General features: G+C 40.1%; 1 protein-coding gene across 1 annotated transcript; it reads left to right on the forward strand.

Moving 5' to 3' along the window:
- Nucleotides 1–213: 213 nt before the first annotated feature.
- Nucleotides 214–21,778, forward strand: SLC3A1 (solute carrier family 3 member 1). Its single transcript, XM_065401552.1, has 10 exons — nucleotides 214–649; nucleotides 2,858–3,037; nucleotides 4,991–5,145; nucleotides 9,657–9,782; nucleotides 12,588–12,707; nucleotides 13,715–13,839; nucleotides 14,137–14,335; nucleotides 16,663–16,846; nucleotides 20,294–20,397; nucleotides 21,338–21,778. Exons 1-10 carry the CDS (start codon nucleotides 214–216, stop codon nucleotides 21,776–21,778), a joined length of 2,070 nt encoding a protein of 689 aa, XP_065257624.1.
- Nucleotides 21,779–22,014: the final 236 nt, after the last annotated feature.

Below are 22,014 nucleotides of genomic sequence, written 5' to 3' on the forward strand. Positions count from 1 at the left end.
CAATAGTTTGCCATTTAGCTGAAGACATCTATTATGCAAAAGAATAGAAGCACTTTGTCCTTTTCATCCTCATTGTACTTTGACGGGTCAGTCAGGTTTATTTATAAACCACAGGCTAATTACCTTGCTTCCCGTTTCACTGAACAAAGGTATGTTGCCACCTCTCCTAGCTTCAGCAAGACTTCTCATAAGGACAAGACGTTCTAACTAAAAATGGCTGAGGAGGAAAGTAAGAGCTTCTCTGTTGAGCTGAGTGAGAAAGGAGATATAGAAAACAAAGGATTTGTTCAAAATGAGGCACTTAATGAAAAGGAATGCAATGCCAGCAGCCAAGAGGAGATACCAGAAACATGCGCTGTTGGCATCAACTCAGCAGCTGTGCAGAACCAGGACTGTGAAGTTTTGAAGCCCTTTGCAGGAATGCCTAAGGAAGTCTTGCTTAAATTCTCAAGTCAGGCACGGTACAGAGTCACCAGAGAGATCCTCTTCTGGCTCATAATTGCATCTACACCAGTGCTTGTCGGTGCTACAATTGCAATTGTTGCCGTGTCGCCAAAGTGCCTGGGCTGGTGGCAAGCTAGTCCCATTTATCAGATCTACCCACGTTCATTTAAGGACACCAACAAGGATGGGAATGGTGATCTGAAAGGTAGGTGCTCTACATTTTTGTGATGTTCAGTCCTTGGTAGCATGAAGCTGTATGTATTATATATATTTCTGTTACCACAATCTCTCATTCCCTAAAAAGTATATTAACAGTAGAGGCAGCCACCTGATTAGAGACAGATGGGATCACAAGTTAGCTAATAACCCACAGGCAGCCAGAACTGTGATTATCATTAACCATCTAATCAGGAAGGGCTCAAGCTGCCGAGTCTAAACCTTTATCAAAGTTAAAACCTCTCCAAAGTATGCCACTGTTCAGAGCTGGAGTTTTGATTTGGCCCATCAGAGAGAAAAAGAGAGAGAATAGCTGCAAAATTGCAATCCAGATGAGAATTTCCCACCAAAATTTGGGGAGTATTTGGAATCCAACGTGTTATTAGACAATCAGTTAATTGCCATTTTGGATTTTGCTCCATAAAAAATCTGAGGGGGAAAGAAACCATTAACAAATGGAAGAGGAAGAAATGCTATTTTTGAGCCTTTAGGGAGACTCAATACAAGTGTATCTGATACACTACATAGATGATGCCAAATATTAAGAACTCAGTTGACTCACAGATTTTACTACAAAAAATGGATAGGAAAAGACAATAAAATAAAATATCTATACAAAAGGTACTAGAACATCATATCTTCTAGCAGGAAGCGAAGAACAGTGTGTTTCTATAGGTGGATAATCAGTGGTGAGCTGGAGCCGCTTCCCACCGGTTCGCAAGAGCTGGTTGTTAAATTTAGAAGCCGGTGTCGAACCGGCTGTTAAAGGGGAGAGCCGGTGCACCGTACCGGGGCGGCCCGGCTTCCCCAGGGGGCAATTTAAAGGGCCTGGGGCTCCCAGTAGGGGCTGGAGCCCCAGGCCCTTTAAATTGCCACCAGAGCCCCACTGCTGGAGCCCTGGGGTAGGGCTGTGGGGCTCCGGGGGCTATTTAAAGGGCCGGGGCTCCAGCTGCCTCTGCCACCCCGTCCTTTAAATAGCCGCTGGAACTCTGCCGCTTCCCCAGGGCTCCAGCGATATTTAAAGGACCGGGGTGGTAGAAGCAGGGGAGCCCCGGCCCTTTAAATAGCCCCCAGAGCCCTGGGGTAGCGGGAGGCTCCGGATGCCTCTGCCGCCCCGGTCCTTTAAATAGCCACCGGAGCCCCGGGCTGCTGCTGCTACCCAGGTGGCGGAGGGGGGAGGAGAAACTTGCGGGTTCTGGGGGGGCAGTCGGGGGCAGGACGTGGGTTGGGGTCGGATGGATGGTGGTGGTGGTGGGGAGACAGGCACGTGGGGCTTGTACTCACCGCGTGGTTCCCTACTGGGTCTTCCGCAGCACTTCAGCGGCGGGTCCTTCACTTGCTCCCGGTGAAGGACCTGCCGCCAAAAACCCGGAGTGAGTGGACCCGGTAGGGAACCAGTTCTTAGGATTTTGGGAGCTCATCACTGTGGATAATATTTGTGACATGCCATGAACATATATTAGTTTTGATTTAAGAGGAGGGAGACTAGCATGATTTAGGGACTGGAGAGAGCATTAGAGTGAGTGGTAGAGAAAAAGTACAGGTTAAAAGAAGAAGTGGGGTTTTTACCCACAAAAGCTTATGCCCTAATAAATCTGCTAGTCTTTAAGGTGCCACTGGACTCCTCATTGTTTTTGTGGATACAGACTAACATGGCTATCTCTCTGATAATAGGTTTAAAAAGGATGTCTTCTATCTAACTGGAGGTGAAGCCTAGGGCTTTTTCATTTAAATCACACTTACCTGCTTCTCAGGGTGGTTGTGAGGGGTTAACTCACATTCCTTGACAACGAAAATAGATAATTCAAACATTTTATTAGAATTCTTTAATCTCAATTTTCCAAAATTGAATGTTACATTTAATGAATGAAAGAATAAAAGCTGTAAGCCAGAGAGTAAATGCTGCTTGAATTAGCATCTTTGTTCTGTTTTTCATGATTAATCTTTTTCAGTTGCTTATTATAGAATAAAGACCTTCAGTTGCCCTCAGCCTTTTAACATACTGTGATCCAATACGGCAACACAAAAGTTTTAGGATTCTGCTACCTCTAGCCATAATGAAAGGGAAAGAGATCTCCGCCCATGGACCTGTGTACATCTTCCAGATGGAGGAAACTTAATTTCAACAGAAATGACAACTTTGCCACAGACACATTGTTTTTGTCCTCGCAAAACAGACTTTTTTCTTTATTTACAGGTATCCAAGAAAAACTGGATCATATCATGTATTTAAATATAAAAACGATCTGGATTACTTCTGTTTATAAATCACCCTTAAAAGACTTTGGGTATGGAGTTGAAGACTTCCGGGATGTTGATCCTATGTTTGGAACGATGAGGGATTTCGAAAACCTGATTGCAGCTATACATGATAAAGGTAAACTTGAGCTATGACCAAAAAAAAAAAAAAAAAAAATGCACTGCTCACACATGGAATGTAGATGTACTTTTCTTTTTTTACTTCACATTTTGTTGTTTTGTGTTTCAATTTGTGTGTCTTCCATGGGCAGAGGGGTTCAGAACCTAGCAGATTGAATGGGGATTCTGAATAGGGTTACCAACTTTCTAATGGCAGAAAACCAGACTCCCTTGCCCCTCGTCCTCTCCCACCACTTTCCTGAGGCTCTGCCCCTTTCTTGAGGCCCCGCCTCCATTCCCTCCATCCCCCCTCCCTCCGTCGCTTGCTCTCCCCAATCCTCACTCACAGGAGCTTGGGGTGCAGGAGGGGGTGAGGGCTCTGTCTGGGGTTGCTGGTTCCAGGGTGGGGCCAGAAATGAGGGGTTTGGGGTACAGGAGGGGGCTCAGGGCTGGAGCAGGGGTTGGGGATGCAGGGTGCAGGCTCTGGGAGGGAGTTTGGATGTGGGAGGAGGCTCAGGGCTGGGGCAGGGGGTTGGAGTGCAGGAGGGGGCTCCAGGCTTGGGCAGAGGGTTAGGGTGCTGGAGAGAGTGCGGGCTCCGGGAGGGAGTTTGAGTGTGTGGGGGGGTTGGGGGATATGAGGGGTGTGGGCTCTGGGTGGTGCTTACCTTCCGGGAAGGCTGGCATGTCCTCCGGCTCTGCGTGCCAATCCCGCATGCAAGTGCCACCCCCGCACGTAGGTGCTGCCCCCGCAGCTCCCATTGGCTGGAAACTACAGCCAATGGGAGCTGTGGAGCCGGCGCTTGGGCCGGGGGCAGCACATGGAGACTCTGTGGCCACCCCTATGCCTAGGAGCTGGAGGGACATGTCACTGCTTCCGGGAGCCGCATGAAGCCAGGTAGGGAGCCTGCCTAAACCACCAACTGGACTTTTAGCGGCCCAGTCAGCGGTACTGATTGGAGCCACCAGGGTCCCTTTTCAACCGGTTCTTCCGGTCAAAAACTGGTCACCTGGCAAGCCTAGTTCTGAAGGGATGAGTACTGACTGCAGCATTGCAACCCTTTCTATCAATCTTGCAGAAGCCTCTCCATTGGGGCTTCATGGAACTTGGCCTATGCAACATTGATGGGAGCTAGGCATGGGAGAGGAAAGCCAGTACTGTAGCATATGGACTCTGTAGATCCTCTAAAATCCACACGGCTCTCAGGATGGCTACTGGTGTTTTGGGATGAAACTCCTTTCACATTCTATGTTGGGGGACAGGCCCTGTTCTCTTTTTGACAGGTTGTATTTATTAGTCCCTGCAGCAATCTTCTGATGACTGAAGCCTGAGATGCTGTCACTTCTATCTTTGCATCCATAAGCAATAATGTTCTTGCTGGAGGTAGAAAATTAAATTAAATTAAGAAGATTGGGAAAACTTGGGTTCTTTCACTATCATGACCTCCTTTGTCTGTCTGTTTAGACCCCAGTCCCACAAACATTTATACAAGCACTTAACTTCATACAGGTGAGTAGTCCCATTGACTACAAAGGGACTGCTCATGTGCGCTAAGTTAAAGAGATACATAAGTAACTGTAGGATGGGGCCTGAGTGTTTGTCTACACTCTAAAGGGTTTCGCTAGTGTAGGTTATACCAGTTCCCCAAATTAAATGACCTACACTGAAAAAAGGACTTTTTGCATAACATTTTGGTATAACAGCATCTAAACTCGGACTTTTGCTGACACAGCTATGTTGATCAGTGGTGTGAATCTTCCACTCCCCACTCCCCCTCTTAACTGACAGCTATGCTGGCAAAACTTTTCCGTGTAGACCAGGGCTTAGACTCTAAGCCCATTGAGGACAGAGGCCTCTCTTAACTGTATGTCTGTAAAGCCACCAGTGTTATTTTGTCTTCTATGTTAATACTGTAAATTTTGTGACTTGGGATGTTTTGTTTTGATTTAATCTTTCCCACATTTGATTTGTAAGGTTTAAAGGTGATAATGGATTTAATACCAAACCACACAAGTGACAAACACAGTTGGTTTCAGCTGAGTCGCAATCGGACTGGGAAGTTTGTGGATTACTACATCTGGCATGACTGTGCACACACTGATGGGACAATCACTCCTCCCAACAACTGGGTAAATACAAGGTTTGGGGTCACCTTCAAATCACAAAATGAATAGGAAAATCACAGCAATGTAGTGAATATGAAACCATTGTGTGGTGGCTGCTGTACACAGCATGTAAACTCAAATCTTTTGTTTCATTAGTAACTTCTGCTCGTATATTTGAGTTCATCTGAACAACGTGAATTAAGATACAAGAATAAGACAGTGAGGCAGCATTGCTTTTCTTTGATTTCATTTGGTTTTAATCTGTTTTGATTTCCGTTCCTCTCCTTTAATTTTGTATCTAACACATTTTGGTATATGGTAGAGCTGTCAATTAATCGCACTTAACTCAAGCGATTAACGCAAAACAAATTAACTAGATTTTTAAAATCGCAGTTTTAATCACTGTGTTAATAATAGAATACCAATTTAAATTTATGATAAATTTTTGGATGTGTTTCTACATTTTCAAATATATTGATTCCAATTACAACACAGAATACAAAGTGTACAGTGCTCAATTTATATTATTATTTTGATTAAATACTTGCACTTTAAAAAATGGTATTTTTCAATCACCTCATACAAGTACTGTAGTGCAATCTTTATCGTGAAAGTGCAACTTACAAATGTAGAATTATTTTTTTCCACATAACTGCACTCAAAAACAAAACAATGTAAAACTTTAGAGCCTACAAGTCTACTCAGTCCTACTTCTTGTTCAGCCAATCGCTAAGACAAACAAATTTGTTTACATTTGTGGGAGATAATGCTTATTTCCAATGTCATCTGAAAGTGAGAACAGGCATTCACATGGCACTGTTGTAGCCAGCGTCACAAGGTATTTCCGTGCCAGATATGCTAAACATTTGTATGCCCCTTCATGCTTCGATTTATCTTTTTTACAGTGCAAATATTTGTATTAAAAATAATAATATAAAGTGAGCACTTTACATCTTGTATTCTGTGTTGTAAATGAAATCTATATATTTGACTATGTAGAAAATATTTATCATAAATTTAAATTGGTATTCTATTATTGTTTAACAGTGCGATTAGAACTACCATTAATCGTGACTTTTTAAAATCTCATGATTAATCGTGATTATTTCTTTTAATCATTTGACAGCCCTAGTATATGGGCATTCCATTTGGGGAGCTTCTTACCAGCTGTCCTTTATGCATGCCAACTGTGATGTCAGAAAAACAAACCAGCACATTGTTGGATTATTGCTTTCCTTTCCTAGCCTTCCTAGCAGGCCAAGATACTGGAAATTGGCTTATCTACTTATTTTCCATATTTTAATTGGAAATCCAACCATTTACTATATGCATCTTCTAAACACATGATCTAGAAACCAACAAATTAACATATTTGGCCATAATTATTTTTAACTTAATAACACAGCAACAGTTTTGAGAAATATCTTGAATATTGTCTCAGATCTAACCCACATACAGCTGATGACTTTATTATTCTCAAATATTCACTGTTGCTGATATTTCAATAGAGGCTGTTATGTCAGTTGAAGCTTTGTAGAAACAAGTTTCACAAATTATATGTCCAATAGAAATGCTCCCATAAAATTAAAGAAAATTCTCAATGAAAACCTGCTTTTAAAAAACATGAATCCTTCCCCTGAGCATTTATAACACAGACATACCAGCATTATACTGGTTTGTGAGAACTGAAAATGAAATTGACTGTAAAGAAAAAGTGAAACTGACTAGTTTATTTTCATTGTCTAACCTGAGAGAAATGCAAAAAGTAAACAATAAACATAGTTATTTAAAATCCAGTTTACTTTTCACAATTATTTTCAGTGTTTATTTTCTAAGTTGTTACTAGTAACAGCAATGTAACAGCTGCTTGTTAGCAACAATAATAATAAATAAGGCTATTTTTTAAAAAGGTATGAAGTTTAACTGTACAGTCTCCCTTTAAAACTTAGTGCCAGAAAAAAGGCTTACCATTTCTCTCCATATCTTTTTCTCACAGACTAACAGGAAAGAAAGTCCAGCTCAACATATTGCAAGCTCATCATGTATTTTATAGGTCTGTCAATTAATTGCAGTTAACTCACGCGATTAAGTAAAAAAAAATTAATTGTGATTTAAAAAATTAATTATGATTAATTGCAGTTTTAATTGCACTGTTAAACAATAGAATACCAATTGAAATTTATCAAATATTTTGGATGTTTTTCTACATTTGCATATATATAGTATTCTGTGTTGAAATCAATGTGTATATTATTTTTATTACAAATATTTGCACTGTAAAAATTATAAAACAAAATAAATAGTATTTTTTCAATTCACGTCATACAAGTACTTTAGTGCAATCTCTTTGTCATTAAAATATAACTTACAAATGTAGATTTTTTTGTTACATAACTGCACTCAAAAACAAAACAATGTAAAACTTTAGAGACTACAAGGCCACTCAGTCCTACTTCTTGTTCAGCCAGTCGCTAAGACAAACAAGTTTGTTTACATTTACAGGAGATACTGCTGCCCTTTTCTTATTTACAGTGTCACCAGAAAGTGAGAACAGGCATTTACATGGTGCTTTTGTAGCTGGCATTGCAAGATATCTACATGCCAGATATGCTAAACATTCGTATGCCCCTTCATGGTTCGGCCACCATTCCAGAGGACATGCTTCAATGCTGATGATGTGTGTTAAAAAAATAATGTGTTAATTAAATTTGTGACTGAACTCTTTGGGGGAGAATTGTACGTCCTCTGCTCTGTTTACCCGCATTCTGCCATATATTTCATGTTATAGCAGGCTCGGATGATGACCCAGCACATGTTGTTCATTTTAAGAACACTTTCACTGCAGATTTCATAAAACGCAAAGAAGGTACCAATGTGTGAGATTTCTAAAGATAGCTACAGCACTTGACCCAAGTCTAAGAATCTGAAGTGCCTTCCAAAATCTAAGAGGGACGAGATGTGGAGCATGCTTTCAGAAGTCTTAAAAGAGCAACACTCCGATGCAGCAACTACAGAACCCGAACCACCAAAAATGAAAATCAACCTTCTGCTGGTGGCACCTGACTCAGATAATGAAAATGAACATGCGTCGGTCCGCACTGCTTTGGATTGTTATCGAGCAGAACCTGTCATCAGCATGGACGCATGTCCCCTTGAATGGTGGTTGAAGCATGAAGGGACATATGAATCTTTAGTGCATCTGGCACGTAAATATCTTGCGACGCTGACTACTACAGTGCCATGAGAATGCCTATTCTCACTTTCAGGTGACATTGTAAACAAGAAGCAGGCAGCATTATCTATTGCAAATGTAAACAAACTTGTTTGTCTGAGTGATTGGCTGAACAAGAAGTCAGACTGAGTGGACTTGCAGGCTCTGATGTTTTTCATTGTCTTGTTTTTGAGTGCAGTTATGGAATAAAAAAAATCTACATTTGTAAGTTGCACTTTCACGACAGAGACTGCACTACAGTACTTGTATGAGATAAATTGAAAAATACTATTTCTTTTGTTTTTTTACAGTGCAAATACTTGTAATAAAAATTAATATAAAGTGAGCACTGTACACTTTGTATTCTGTGTTGTAACTGAAATCAATATATTTGAAAATGTACAAAACATCCACAAATATTTAAATAAATGTACTCTATAATTGTTTAACAAAGTGATTAATCGCGATTCATTGTTTTAATTGCCTGACAGCCCTAGTATTTTATTAATAGTCCTTTTAATTACTGTTGAAATTCTTAGAAGAACCTATATTGCTTGTACAAAATATACTAGGCTTGGGAAATCATTAAGTAGATTTTATGATGTTTGGTGAGCAATTTCGGAATTTGAGCAAATAAATATTTATATAATATGAGATTGACCAAGCACAAATAGGTCTATTAAAGGTGATAAATACCAGGGCATAGGCAGAAGTGTACTAGGGTAGATGATTTGCATATGAAGGATCATATATAGCAGCTGGTTATGTCTTTGCAGGTTAAATAAGTTTGTAGTAGTAGTAGTAGGTGAAATATATGGAAATTGTTTTTTAGTTGTGGATGAGATTTATACTTGTATGTAAATATGAATTTATTAGGTTAATATTAAGGAATGTTAATGTTAAGGAAAAACATATCTCATTTAAATGAGGGTATTTTCTGTTTACGTTTATTAATGAAAAAATAATAAGTTGAAAATGGAGTAGGCTGAGTAATATTAAATTCCGTTTTTTAGTCATCGTGATTTGAAGATGCACTGAGTACATGCAGCTCCCATTGACTTCAATGTAACATCCATATATGTTCAGTAAATTGGATTTTAAATAGTTATATTGCATATTTACTTTTGCATTTCTCTCCTTTGGACAATGAAAATAGACTAATCAGTTTCAGGCCAACTAACTGTTATGGATAGTAAATGAATACTATTTACTAAGTGATGCATGCCTTTCTATATGCTTGTAACGCACTGTGTAAATTACAATGCTGTGCAAATGCTCATCATTTATTAAGTAATTAATAATCATCATTTTCTTATGTGATCAGGTGAGTGTTTATGGGAATTCCAGTTGGCAATATGATGAGGTGAGAAAGCAATGTTATTTTCACCAGTTTGGGAAAGAACAACCAGATTTAAACTTCCGCAACTCCGCTGTGCTAGAAGAAATCCATGTAAGTATATAATCCACGGCTGCTACTCCAGTAGTAAAGAAACTGTTGGGTTTTATGTTTGTTTTAATTTTTAGAACGTAATTTCTTTATATAGTTGACAATCCAGTGGGAAATAATTCAAGGATTAGTGTCTATGCAAACAATGCAGACAATGAAGTGTCAACACAAATATACCTGCTTAGGCAAAATGTAAACCATATATTGTAATGCTTCAAGTATCATAGTCTTATCTTTGAAGAGTCTCCTTCTAATTAAAAAAAAAGAGGCAGCCTCCCACTGAAAGAGTCACATACATTGCAGTGCCACAGCCTGTAGTGTGCAATGTTCTGACCATTATTGTATTATACTTTTAAAAGGATTAATCATATAATATCTAGGATCTAGTTTCTATGTGTGAGGCTTACACAAATGTACACCTCTCCCTGGCTGCTCAGAGCAGACTGCACTCATCTCCTGACTCCTAAGATACAGGACCTACCATGTATTTCTTATAATTGTCTTAACCCAGCAGCAAAAAAGTCTCTGCCTCCTTCTGCCCTGGGACTTCTCTACCTGGGTCTCAGCAGCATCATTTCCCTAAAACCCCCTCCTGCTGCCCCAGGACCTTCTCTCTGCTATAGGGCCCTATGTGAAGGGAGTGCTCAGTGGCAGGGCAGGTCTGTGTCTTTAGCCCTGACGCTCTCGCACAGAGCTATGCCAAGCCCTGAAAATCTTGGGATCGGAGAAGTGTCTCACTTCATTGTGACAGCTCTTCCTGAAGCTTTCAAAATATCATGCTTGTGAAGGGTTCACACAAGAGATCATTGCCTTCCCCAGCTGCTCAGAGGGAACTCCCCTTACCCACACCCCACAGGTGGGGGAGCTCCCACTTTATCCTCTCCATCTCCCACCCCATCATTGTCCTCTGCACCCCATTCACTTGCAACCCCCAAATCTGTCTCCTGCTCCCCCCCAGTGCCCTGCTCCTCCTCACTCACTCCTTCACTTCTCAGTGTCTGGGCTGCTCTCAACAGTCTATGTGGCCCGCCTTGCCCCCTGAATCACAGAGTGGCAGGCATTTTGCCTTTGGGCCTGGCTTTAACCTCATTGAAAATAGTGGGAGGTGGCAGCCAACTTTATTAAGAGCAGCCTGACTTCCAGGCGCAGTTAAAGTATAGGAAAATGGCAGCCATCTTGCTGGCTTCAGCTCCACTGACAATAATAGGAGAAGGTGCCATTTTGAATAAGGAAAAATTCATGAGTTGGCACCTGTCATTGTGTATTCATGAAAAGTTAAAAGAATATAGCCGCAAATCGTTAGAGGGGTGCTCAAATCATGAGAGTTGGCAATACTGCGCATCCTAGAGTGTCTGCAGAAAAAAACTCTGGACTAGAACAGTCTGATACATTTCAGAAGTGCTGCTGAGCATCACTAGTTCTGTCAGTATTTTAAGGAACAAGAAAACCGTAGGTTCGTGTTTTAAAATGAAGCTCTATTTCGAAAGGCTGGTGCTTTGGGACTTAATAGGAGACCAGGGCTACTCTGTGACAGAGTCTGAAATCTTTTACATTCTGTGAGGATAAACCAAACAGGAGAAGCAGGAACAGTCAAGCTTTACCAACACCCTGCCAATGTGCCACAACCAACCTCTGTGTATAAAGGTAGTTCAGTCTCCATGGCCCAAACAATCCTTGGTGTTTTTGTGCTGGTTCTAATTGAGAGGTTTTTACAATATACACAGATGAGACCTCTTTCAGTGCATGAAATCACCATAGAGGCTGTTGACATGGATACCTGTAGTTGTTTTCAGAATTACTGTAAAGGGACAAGCAATTCAATAAAATGGAGTATGTATTGACCTAATAAAATCAGTGAATCTTTAACATGGACTAGTTGAATTCCATCATATTTTTGATCGAAGTCCTGGCTTGTGCAAGTATATTGTATATGTAATAATAATAAATGACAGCACTGTGTGCATAATCTATTTTTACTACTTAGTTGAAAGATATTGTCTGGCACATAGTAACATTTACACAGATTGCTGCAGGGGGATTAAACTTTGGACTCATCTGTTAAAATTTAGGACCATTAAAATTATAGTAATAAAATAACCATGCAAGCATGATGTACTTTTACTGATAATAGCTAAACTCTGAATTTGATAAAGAAACCACAGATCCATAACCCTTAACTTAGGTAATCATTTTTCATTTTCCAGAAAATAAATCTGAATTATTTTCACATCAGTTAAATAAGAGAGAACAGATTTAGGAAGTGTTGTTGTGTAAAAGAAAACCCGGTGTCAAAAGGTCTGTGCAGAACAATGAACGTTTGTATCAATATGTTCTAATTGTCTGCAGGCTTGATGAGTGTACATCAACCATAGAGCTTAGCAGAATCAGCTTTCTTTACACTCTGTTCCTCTTGATTAGGTATTTACAAACTGCTATAAGGCCCAGATTCTTTGATAGACTAGATCAAAAGTGGCTTCCTGTGAGGTATGGGGTTTTTCTGTCCCCTGTCCCCCTTGAATGCTTGGGGCAGTCACAGCTGTATGTCTATTATGGTTGAAAAATAATTCAAATATTTCCTTTTTAGTAAGACAAAGTCAGCCATAGATAGTAGCTTCAATCTAAAATGGTCAGCTTTAACCTTACTAAAACTTTAAATTTAAAAACTATGTATTGTTATATAATGTTATATTATATAGTGTTATATTAGTATGTATTATGTAGTTAATAAATTATGTGCAATGTATATGATTTAAATTAATATTTGGAAAGTGGTTGACTCATCAAGAATTATCTTCATTTTATGTTTAGGATATTATCAAATTTTGGCTTGGCAAAGGCATTGATGGGTTTAGTATCAACACTGTTAAATTTCTTCTTGAAGCAACACACCTGAGAAATGAACCTCAAGTGAATAAATCCCAAAATCCGGTAACACATTTTCTGTTTTGAATTTGTTTGCTCCTTATTGTCTTTGGAGCTGCATTTATCACTAATACATTTCCCCTTTGAATTGCTAATGGGATTCACTCTTTTTTTTTCTGGTAGGTTTTGCATTGACAATAAATTACAGTGAAATGTGTACAGATGAGCTTCAGAAGTATATGACTAATTATTTATGGAACTTGCTTTTAGTGGGGCTGTGGGCCCAATAAAGTCAGGAGATGATGCCAACACTGAGAGGCAATAACATTACTGAGTTGACAGAAAGATGTGCATCTTGTTGACTTTGCAAGTCACTACAAGAATCTCATTTATATTGCTTCTGCCTGGAATGTGGTATTCAGCAGCATCTACTACATGTGTCATGATCACTGGTGTAAACTGGGTTATATAGATTATTCCTCATTTAGATTGATGTGTTCCCCAAATATTTAGCCCCTCGTCTAGCACAGCATTAGATAAATAACTAATGAAGATGCAGCTCCAAAACTCTGCCATTAATGTATTATTTAAATGATTCACTATTTCAGATAGATATTTGGAAATAACTGTATTCCCCATAGGGCTACAATACTTGCTATCTTTACTCACAATGAGCGGTATCTTATTTTGTGAGTAGTCCCACTGAAATCCTTAGGGAGCAAAAACATGAGTAAAGGTGGCAGAATCAGGGCCTCATTCATCAAAGTCCATTTCTAGGGAGTAGGGGCTTGGGGCAGTGAGTGGTGCAATCCCTCTCCCCTCTGCAGTCAAGCCAGCTTCAGGGCATGGGAAAGGAAATGCCAGGAGTGTGGGCTACCTTGTATCTTCTTTGCAGCACTATAGTCTCAGGTGAAGAGGAAACAAGAGTAGGTAATATCATCATGCCCCCAGTTTGCTAACAGACTCAAGTAAAACATTATCTGAAGTGGTGCACTGTCTTTTGAAAAACTTTGGAAAGTGTAATTCAATGAACAATAGAAGGTCTAATGCAAAATGTTGCATTATTCTTCAAGGAGAGTATCTCAGCATATTCTGAGCTGTATCATGACTACACCACCACCCAAGTCGGCATGCATGATATCGTCCGCAGTTTCCGGCACACCCTGGATAAATTCAGCATTGAGCCTGGCCGATACAGGTAACTCAGTTTGTTAGCATAGCCGTATTGAATTTTCCCTCTAATGCTAAAGGCACAATCTCACCAGTGGATAAACAGGTTTGTCATGTTAAGATGCTTTTGCAAGAATACCAGCCATTAATAGTGACATATAGGTATGTGATATATAGAAAGAAAAATAAATTCTTTTTAAAAACAATGCTAAATTATTAGCTATGTCAAGGTCCATTCTAATTCCATGCAATTCTGATAAAACTCTGAATGAACACAGTTTCCATTTTATTTTTTAAAAGAACCCACTTGTGTGCTCCTTTGTAGGTTTATGGGAACTGAAGCCAATAACCAGGAAAACATCGAAGCAACAATGATGTATTATGGAACATCTTTTATCCAAGAATCAGATTTCCCCTTCAACTTCTACCTAATTAACATGGAAAACCTCTCAGGAAATAGTATTTTTGAAACTGTATCTTTGTGGATGAAGAATATGCCCAAAGGAAAATGGCCAAACTGGGCGGTAAGAGTTCAGACATTTAAATGGCATGTTCCTGCTCCTATTACAGCCCACAGCAAAGCTCTCATTGGAGTAAGATCAAGCCCAAAATAACTGTAGCTGTTGTATCTGTGGAATCTACCATGTTCTCTCAGTACACTATAGCAATGGCTGTAGCGGGTCCACGTTATCCATCCTAAGCATATTTACAGGAGTGTGATAGTATTTTTGCGAAGTTTTAAACATAATCATCAGGCACATTGTTTTATTCTTTCAAGATAATATTCCACTCCCCTTTCTCTGGCCAAACAGGGTTTGTGCCAGGAACGATGTGGGGTTTGGGAAAGGCGACAGAATCCACCTCCAAACCCTCAGGCAAATTTGAAACAGCTCCAGACTGCTTCCATGTCAGCTGCTGCAGCTCTGGGACTGGAATAGAGGCTCTGACCCTATGCACCTTCTACCTAAGGGATTGTGGCCTCTGACTCTACCTGTGCATAAAGTGGCTCCATCCCTGCCTCTCTTTTCCCCCATGTTGGCCTGTGGTGCAAGCCAAGCTGCCCAAGTGTGCCTGCTCCTTGGACGTCTACCTCCAGTGCAGTAGAATCACCATAATCCCAAAGTGCTGAGGGGCTTCCATTGCTCCTGTCAGGGTTCCTTCCCCACTCTGAACTCTAGGGTACAGATGTGGGGACCCACATGAAAGCCCCCTAAGCTTATTTACCAGCTTAGGTTAAAACCTGGTACTCTGCCACCACCAAGTGATTTAACAAGAAACAGGGAAAGGACCACTTGGAGTTCTTCTTCTCCCAAAATATCCCCCCAAGCTCTTACACCCCCTTTCCTGGGGAGGCTTGAGAATAATATCCTAACCAATTGGTTACAAAGTGATCAAAGACCCAAACCCTGGATCTTTGGACAATGGAAAAATCAGTCAGGTTCTTAAAAGAAGGATTTTATTAAAAAGAAAAGATAAAAATCATCTCTGTAAAATCAGGATGGAAAATAACTTTACAGGGTAATCAGATTCAAAGAGCCCAGAGGAACCCCCTCTAGCCTTAGTTTCAAAGTTACAGCAAAACAGGGATAACCCTCCCTCTAGCAAAGGAATATTCACAAGTTGAGAAAAACAAAGATAAACTAATACGCCTTGCCTGGCTATTACTTACAAGTTTGAAATATGAGAGACTTGTTCAGAAAGATTTGGAGAACATGGATTGATGTCCGGTCCCTCTTAGTCCCAAGAGCGAACACCCACCAAAACAAAGAGCACAAACAAAAGCCTTCCCCCTGCCCCCAAGATTTGAAAGTATCTTGTCCCCTTATTGGTTCTTTGGGTCAGGTGTCAGCCAGGTTACCTGAGCTTCTTAACCCTTTACAGGTAAAAGGATTTTGGTGTCTCTGGCCAGGAGGGATTTTATAGTATTGTACACAGGAGGGTTGTTACCCTTCCCTTTATAGTTATGACGGCTCCTATTATAATGGATGAATGCTACCCTCACAAAACCAGCACTACACAGCAGAAAAAATAAGTGTGGTCAGCAAAGCAAACGTTGGCAGAAATACATGAGAACTGTAACTGAGGGTGTTTGTGTTAGAATGGAAGACACTGTTGGCTGGGATGCTAATATATCAGCATTGTTTACTTCTGTCTGTCATGCTGCTGGCAGTATTTCCAGATTTCAGTTGTCAGGCAGAAAATTGTACTGATACAAAAATACTCAAATATTTCCCCTTGAGGATATGGAAATGAAAGAAAAAAGCCAAACGTAATAGTTTGCATCGTAGGATTTGATGTAGAAAACCTTTGAAAATATAAGAAAAAAGATAATATAAAATGGATGTGATGATCAAAGGATGCCTTAATATATCAATGCATCCTGAGATTTATAGTTAACATTTTGTTACATTAAAAAAAACCCACCTCTTTTACTTAATATGATAAGATCTCACTCTGCATTCAGTGATAATGGAATAGATTTGCTACCGTTATACTGTACAGAGCAACATCTCTTGGGGGAGGGGGCGGGAGGGAAGCAATAGTAAAACAGTTATGCTACTGAGCACTCTTATCATAAAGCATGTAAGTGCTTGGACAATACAATAGAAATGTATGTGAAACTTTTCCTCTGGGGCTACTATACATCACTTCACAAGGGAACAGAGCCAGATTTTCCTCACTTACACCTCTATAAATGCAGAGGAATTCCACTAGTTAAAATGAAGTTACTTCACGTTTACATTGATGTAAATGAACAGAACTTGTATTAGACCAATGTCATATGGATGTATTTAGTTCTAGTATGGACCTTTATTCTTGTATTTTGATATAAGAAATTATTTTTGTTTAGGTTGGAGACCCTAGCACTGCTCGAATTACGTCTCGGATTGGAAAAGAATACACTAATGTCATAAATATGCTCCTTTTAACTCTTCCTGGGACACCTACAACTTATTATGGTGAAGAAATAGGAATGGAAAATATTGCAACTGAAAATGTGAGTGAAGGACTTATAAATTCAAATCCCCTAAGGAGCACTATTAGTTCTGAGTACATAGAATTTTCCAACAAAACAGTAAATTTTGTTTAATTAAGCACATATATTTCTCATTCCATCCCCAACCACTGTCCTGTTTCTAAAATAATCTTTCCCGAGTTAAAGGGGAGCAACCACTTGATTATTCTCATTTATTATTATCTCCATGAAAAGTCAGCATTGAGTGGGAGCATTCTGAATGGCAGATGTTCCTCCTTTATTGGTTTCTTACTCACTCACTATGGGAGAGAACTAAGTGTGTGAGAGAACCAGAGTAGCTTCATCTCCTCATGCCCCTGCACAGAGCTAGTAGTTATCCAGCCCTAGATGACCTGAGCACAAGGACTGCATGTGGATAACAGCAATGGTAGGACTAGCCTTCCCAAAGTAGGCTCCTCTGCCCACTGCCCCCAGCCCCAGTAGGGCTGAAGGAAGTATATGGTGTTAAAGGGTGTAGTAGAATAGAATACACAATGCATTCTCGTGGCTAATAGTGATAATACACATCTAGGCACCAAAGCAGTCTACCTTGGATGCTGAAGAGAGTTCTGTGTTGAGGCAAAGAGTTTCAGTGACAAACCCACCTTTTCCCCTGACCCCTTCAAGTGGATTAATGAGTCCTTCTAGCAGTTAAATCTTTTCAGGAAAACTTTGCCTTTCCTTCCAGAAATATGCTGACAAAGCTTCTCAAGGGCTTATTACTACAGATCCCAGAGCCTTGTCTGCTGCAAACACAAAGCTGCTTCTTAGAAAGGTCTCACCCTTTGGCACAGCCCCCTCTCTCTCTGGGGTTTCAATGGCCATCCAGTTCTGAGCCCTGGGCCACAGGACGGAAGGAAAGGTTTCCTTTAACCCTCAGAGACAGGACTCATGAGCAGGGTCTCTGAGAAAGGAGGAGTCATTTGCTGAGGTACACTTTTGCAGCCATGAAAATTTACTCCTGGGGGAATTCTGCACCATAAAATAAAAAATTCTGCACACAATATTTTAAAAATCTGCAAATTTTATTTACCAAAACAACGCAATATAATCACAGCAGTTTCAATTATTTTGGTAATTTATTTCAAAGTACCCGTCAGCAAGTATGTCTATAACAACAGACAAAAAAGATTCAGGAAATTTTTTGATGAATAGATTCCTTACTAAGCATACTAATACAGAACTCTAAGTAATAATTCATTTAAACGACAATACAGAACCATATTTCCTGCACCCCTCAGAAGCAGTGTAAACGCTTGAGGGAGTCGGGGGTAACAGAGGAGTTGAGGGAGAGGGAAGTAATTGCTGGGAAAGAGTCTGGATGTGAACTTGGAGGGTTGCTGGGTATGGGTGGGAAAAGTATAGAACAGGTTTTTTGGGGGGGGCAGAGAGGGATTGTTAGGGAGCCTCCCCCATGCAGACCCTGGCTTACCCTTAGCATCTCCCATTCAGTCAGACACATCTGCCCCTGTCCCCCTGTGTCCCTGCACCCCTCAGCTAGTCCCCTCCCCATGTGTCTGTGCCCCCACTCAGCCAACCCCCTTCTCCCATGTGTCCCTACACCCCCCCATTCCCACGTATTCCTGCACCTCCACTCCCGTACAGTCCCTGCCCCAGTCTGTCCTCCCACACTAGCCCTAATGAACCCATCTTTGACCCCCCAGCAGCCCCATGTGTCCACACTGTCTGTCTCTCCATATTCCCTGTCTCCCGATGTGGCCCCACCAGTGCTGTGAAGAAGGCAGGCTCTTTCTCTTCCCTTTGGGTGCTGGGGCTGGCAGGGGATTGGCTGCTCTGTTCTAGTGCCACAGTGGCCCCTTGTGGGCAAAAGTCAGAACTGCAGCAACTTTCCAGAAGAAGTTTATTTTCTGCAGGGAAAAAAAATTACATGTGGTACAGAATTCCTGAAGGAGTAACAACCGAAGCCCCAGGAGATAAACTGAATGAGGTGAGGGAGCATTACAGGGTACAGACATCTGGGACTGGTGGTTATCCTGCCTGTCAGAACATGTGAGCAGGAGAAACCCAGTACCTATATTGCCACAGAAAGGAAAGTGGTACAGCTGGTCAAAATTTTCCTAACAGTTTTTCACAGAGAAAGGCCTTTTTTATACACACCCATCCACCCTTTTTTTGGTGAAATTGCTGAAATGTGTGTGTGAAATATTTCATGCTTTTAAAATTTTACAAAGTTTATCAAATCATTGCAACTGTTGCTAGAGCTTTTGATAATTTAGAGAAGGTGTTCAATCATATATTCAATAAAATTTTTGAAAAAATATTGAAAAACAGTCAGGAAATGTTTTTGAAAAAGTCTATTTTGAACTTTTCAAAACAAAACTTGGAAGTTTTCACAAAGCTAGCTTTTCATTTTTGATCAGCTGTAATAATTTGTTTTGCAACATACAACACAACTGTCACACTTCTCAACATTTTAAATAATTCCTTACGTTTTGCAAGCAAGTTTTGACATGTTTTTCATTTACCTGTTACCGACCATGAGTTCTAAAAGTATATCTTGCACTTGAGGAGGGAATCCTACAAAAGGACTGATATACACCTCTACCCCAATATAACGCTGTCCTTGGGAGCCAAAAAATCTTACCGTGTTATAGGTGAAACCGCGTTATATTGAACTTGCTTTGATCCGCCGGAGCACGCAACCCCTCCCCCCTGGAGTGCTGCTTTACTGCATTATATCCGAATTTGTGTTATATCAGGTCACGTTATATCGGGGTAGAGGTGTATTGAAAACTGTAATATATTTACAAAGCACTCATCAGGACAGATTACATTTTCTCAGATAATTAGAGCTAAAAATATAATACATTGTAGAACAGTTAACAAGCACGGATACGCTACTGAATAAGGTACTTACAGTCTTCAAATTTAATATAAACTTTGATTATTCAAATATTAGTACAGTATCTCTTTCCAGGATACAGATCACCTCATACATCCACTAACTGCATTTCTATCTGTCAAAGAATTTACATGGTCCTCATTACTGTAAAATCTGACCACCTAATAATTATTAATAGCTTTTTATCCTCACACCACTTCTGGGCAGGGTAGGCAAGTATTATCCCCATTTTACAGATGGGGAACTGAAGCACAGAGTAGATTAAGTAACTTCCCAGAAGTCACACAGAAAATCTGCGTCTGAGCTGGGAATTGAACACAGGTCTGCAGCACTCAGTCCAGTGCCAAATCCATTACACAGTTTTTCCTCCCCCTTTTAGTGATTCTCTCTCTTCATGATCCCCCTACACTTGTGGGATTTTTAATTACTTCCTGTAAAGCTTTAGGTCTAGGACCTAATTAAAGTCCCCTATGAGATGAAATAATCTTGACATGAGAGAGAAGCTTGAGCAAAAGATTGTTAACTGGATCATTCTTTAGCACATTAACGAGGATGTTTTTGAATGGTGCCCAATACTCTCTTATTTTTAGGTGATCTTTCCAGAGAAGTCACCCATGCAGTGGAATGGCAACCTTCATGCCGGCTTCAGTGAGGGTAACTTAAGCTGGTTACCTGTTAATCTGGACTACCGAAATGTAAATGTCGAAGTAAGTATTTAAATTAAGGACACAGTCATATGGGTTACAAAAAAATGCTAGCAAAATAGCTTCAGCTAAATGAAGCTCTAATTTGTTTTGATTAGTGGAATGTGACAGTTTAACTAAGTTAAAACTAAAACCAAGAAAAAACAAATCTGTGGAAGAAAAATGGTAAAAAATCTTATTGCAACAGCAAAGGCTATTTTACCAGCCCTCATTTAACCAGAAAAATATGGTGATATTGAAGTGATTTTTTTTTTTAGTCTAATTCATTTAATCTTTCAACATTAATCTGAAATCTACTCACCCCCATTTTAATTTAGATTAATACAAGTAGGCTTTGTTAAACTTAGCAGAAAAATAAGATGGATGCATTTCTAGGTTTGCATATGTTGTTCTGTCTAAGACCAAACTTGGCAGTTGCTGTTACACCAAGTAGGTCAAGTACTGGTATTGTTGATCTACAACAGTAAACAACAGCAAAGAAAAAACACTTGAAACTAATCCATTGGGGGTTGCTTCTGCAGCACTGAAGTCAGTGGGAGCAAAATCAAGTCCTTGATGCTGAATGCTCTAATTCCTTGGTATGGAATGCTTTGCTGACAAAAAGTGTATGAAGCGCAATGGAAGGAGCAAAGACAGTTGTAGGAGAAGGAGACATGGCTATCATCATGGGTGGAGTGGCAAATGTGGACAATATGGGGAGAGATAGGGCAGATAAGTATATGGAGAGGCAGAGTTGTGAAGGTCCCCAGAGGTTGAGGACAAATAGCTTCAACTTGAATCTGTGGAAGGATTTGCAGTGGGGGCTGAGAGTCCGAAAGCTGGGAAGATAATCTTAGCAGATGTGGTAATCACTTCTGTACTTCAAAGTAACATTTCCAACATTTAACGAGGAATAAATGACTATGGTAATGTTGTGACTTTTTTTTTTTTTTTTTAAAAACAGGTTCAAAAGACTCAACCTAACTCAACACTGAATCTATATCGAGAGCTAAATTTACTTCGCAACAATGAGCTGCCCATTCAGAGGGGATGGATGTGCTACATTTGGAATGACAGCAATGTTTTTGTGTATCTGAGGGAATTAGATGGATTAGACATAGTCTTTATAATGGTTCTCAATTTTGGACAGGAATCAATCACAGACCTGAAAGCTGTAGTTTCTGAGCTTCCGTCTGAAGCTACCATAAGGCTAAGCACTAATTTTAGCAACACTGGTAAAGTTGTAAATACCAAAACAATTAAAACTGAAAAGGGGGAAGGAATTGTCCTTGAGTATAAAACAAGGAAGTCAGTTCATACTATGGAAACTTTCCAAGGGAAGTGTTTTGTGGCTGAAAAAGCATGTTATTCTAGTGCCTTGAATATACTCTACATGCATTGCTAAGCGCTAGGGCATGTAGGAAATTTTGTTTTATGCATTTAAGGCAGGAAAGGTTGATTTCAGGTAAATACTGTGAATAGTGTGGCAATGGCTTTTTAAACTTGCTGGTTTGTGTATTAAATGAACAGCAGCCCATAAACAAACTAATATGGCTTAATTGTCTGGCCTCTTTTATTGGTGTGTGAGCAATGGTGGTGAGTGGAGGGCAGAAGGTGCTTAGCTTAAGGGCAACCAACTAA

Source organism: Emys orbicularis, chromosome 3, assembly GCF_028017835.1.
Source record: "Emys orbicularis isolate rEmyOrb1 chromosome 3, rEmyOrb1.hap1, whole genome shotgun sequence".
NCBI lineage: Eukaryota > Metazoa > Chordata > Testudines > Emydidae > Emys > Emys orbicularis.

Coding starts and splice junctions, on each gene's coding strand:
- SLC3A1 (XM_065401552.1), top strand. CDS start 214: ATGGCTGAGGAGGAAAGTAAGAGCTTCTCTGTTGAGCTGAGTGAGAAA. Junction 13,840..14,136: donor ATTGAGCCTGGCCGATACAG/GTAACTCAGTTT, acceptor GCTCCTTTGTAG/GTTTATGGGAACTGAAGCCA. Junction 20,398..21,337: donor ACCGAAATGTAAATGTCGAA/GTAAGTATTTAA, acceptor TTTTAAAAACAG/GTTCAAAAGACTCAACCTAA.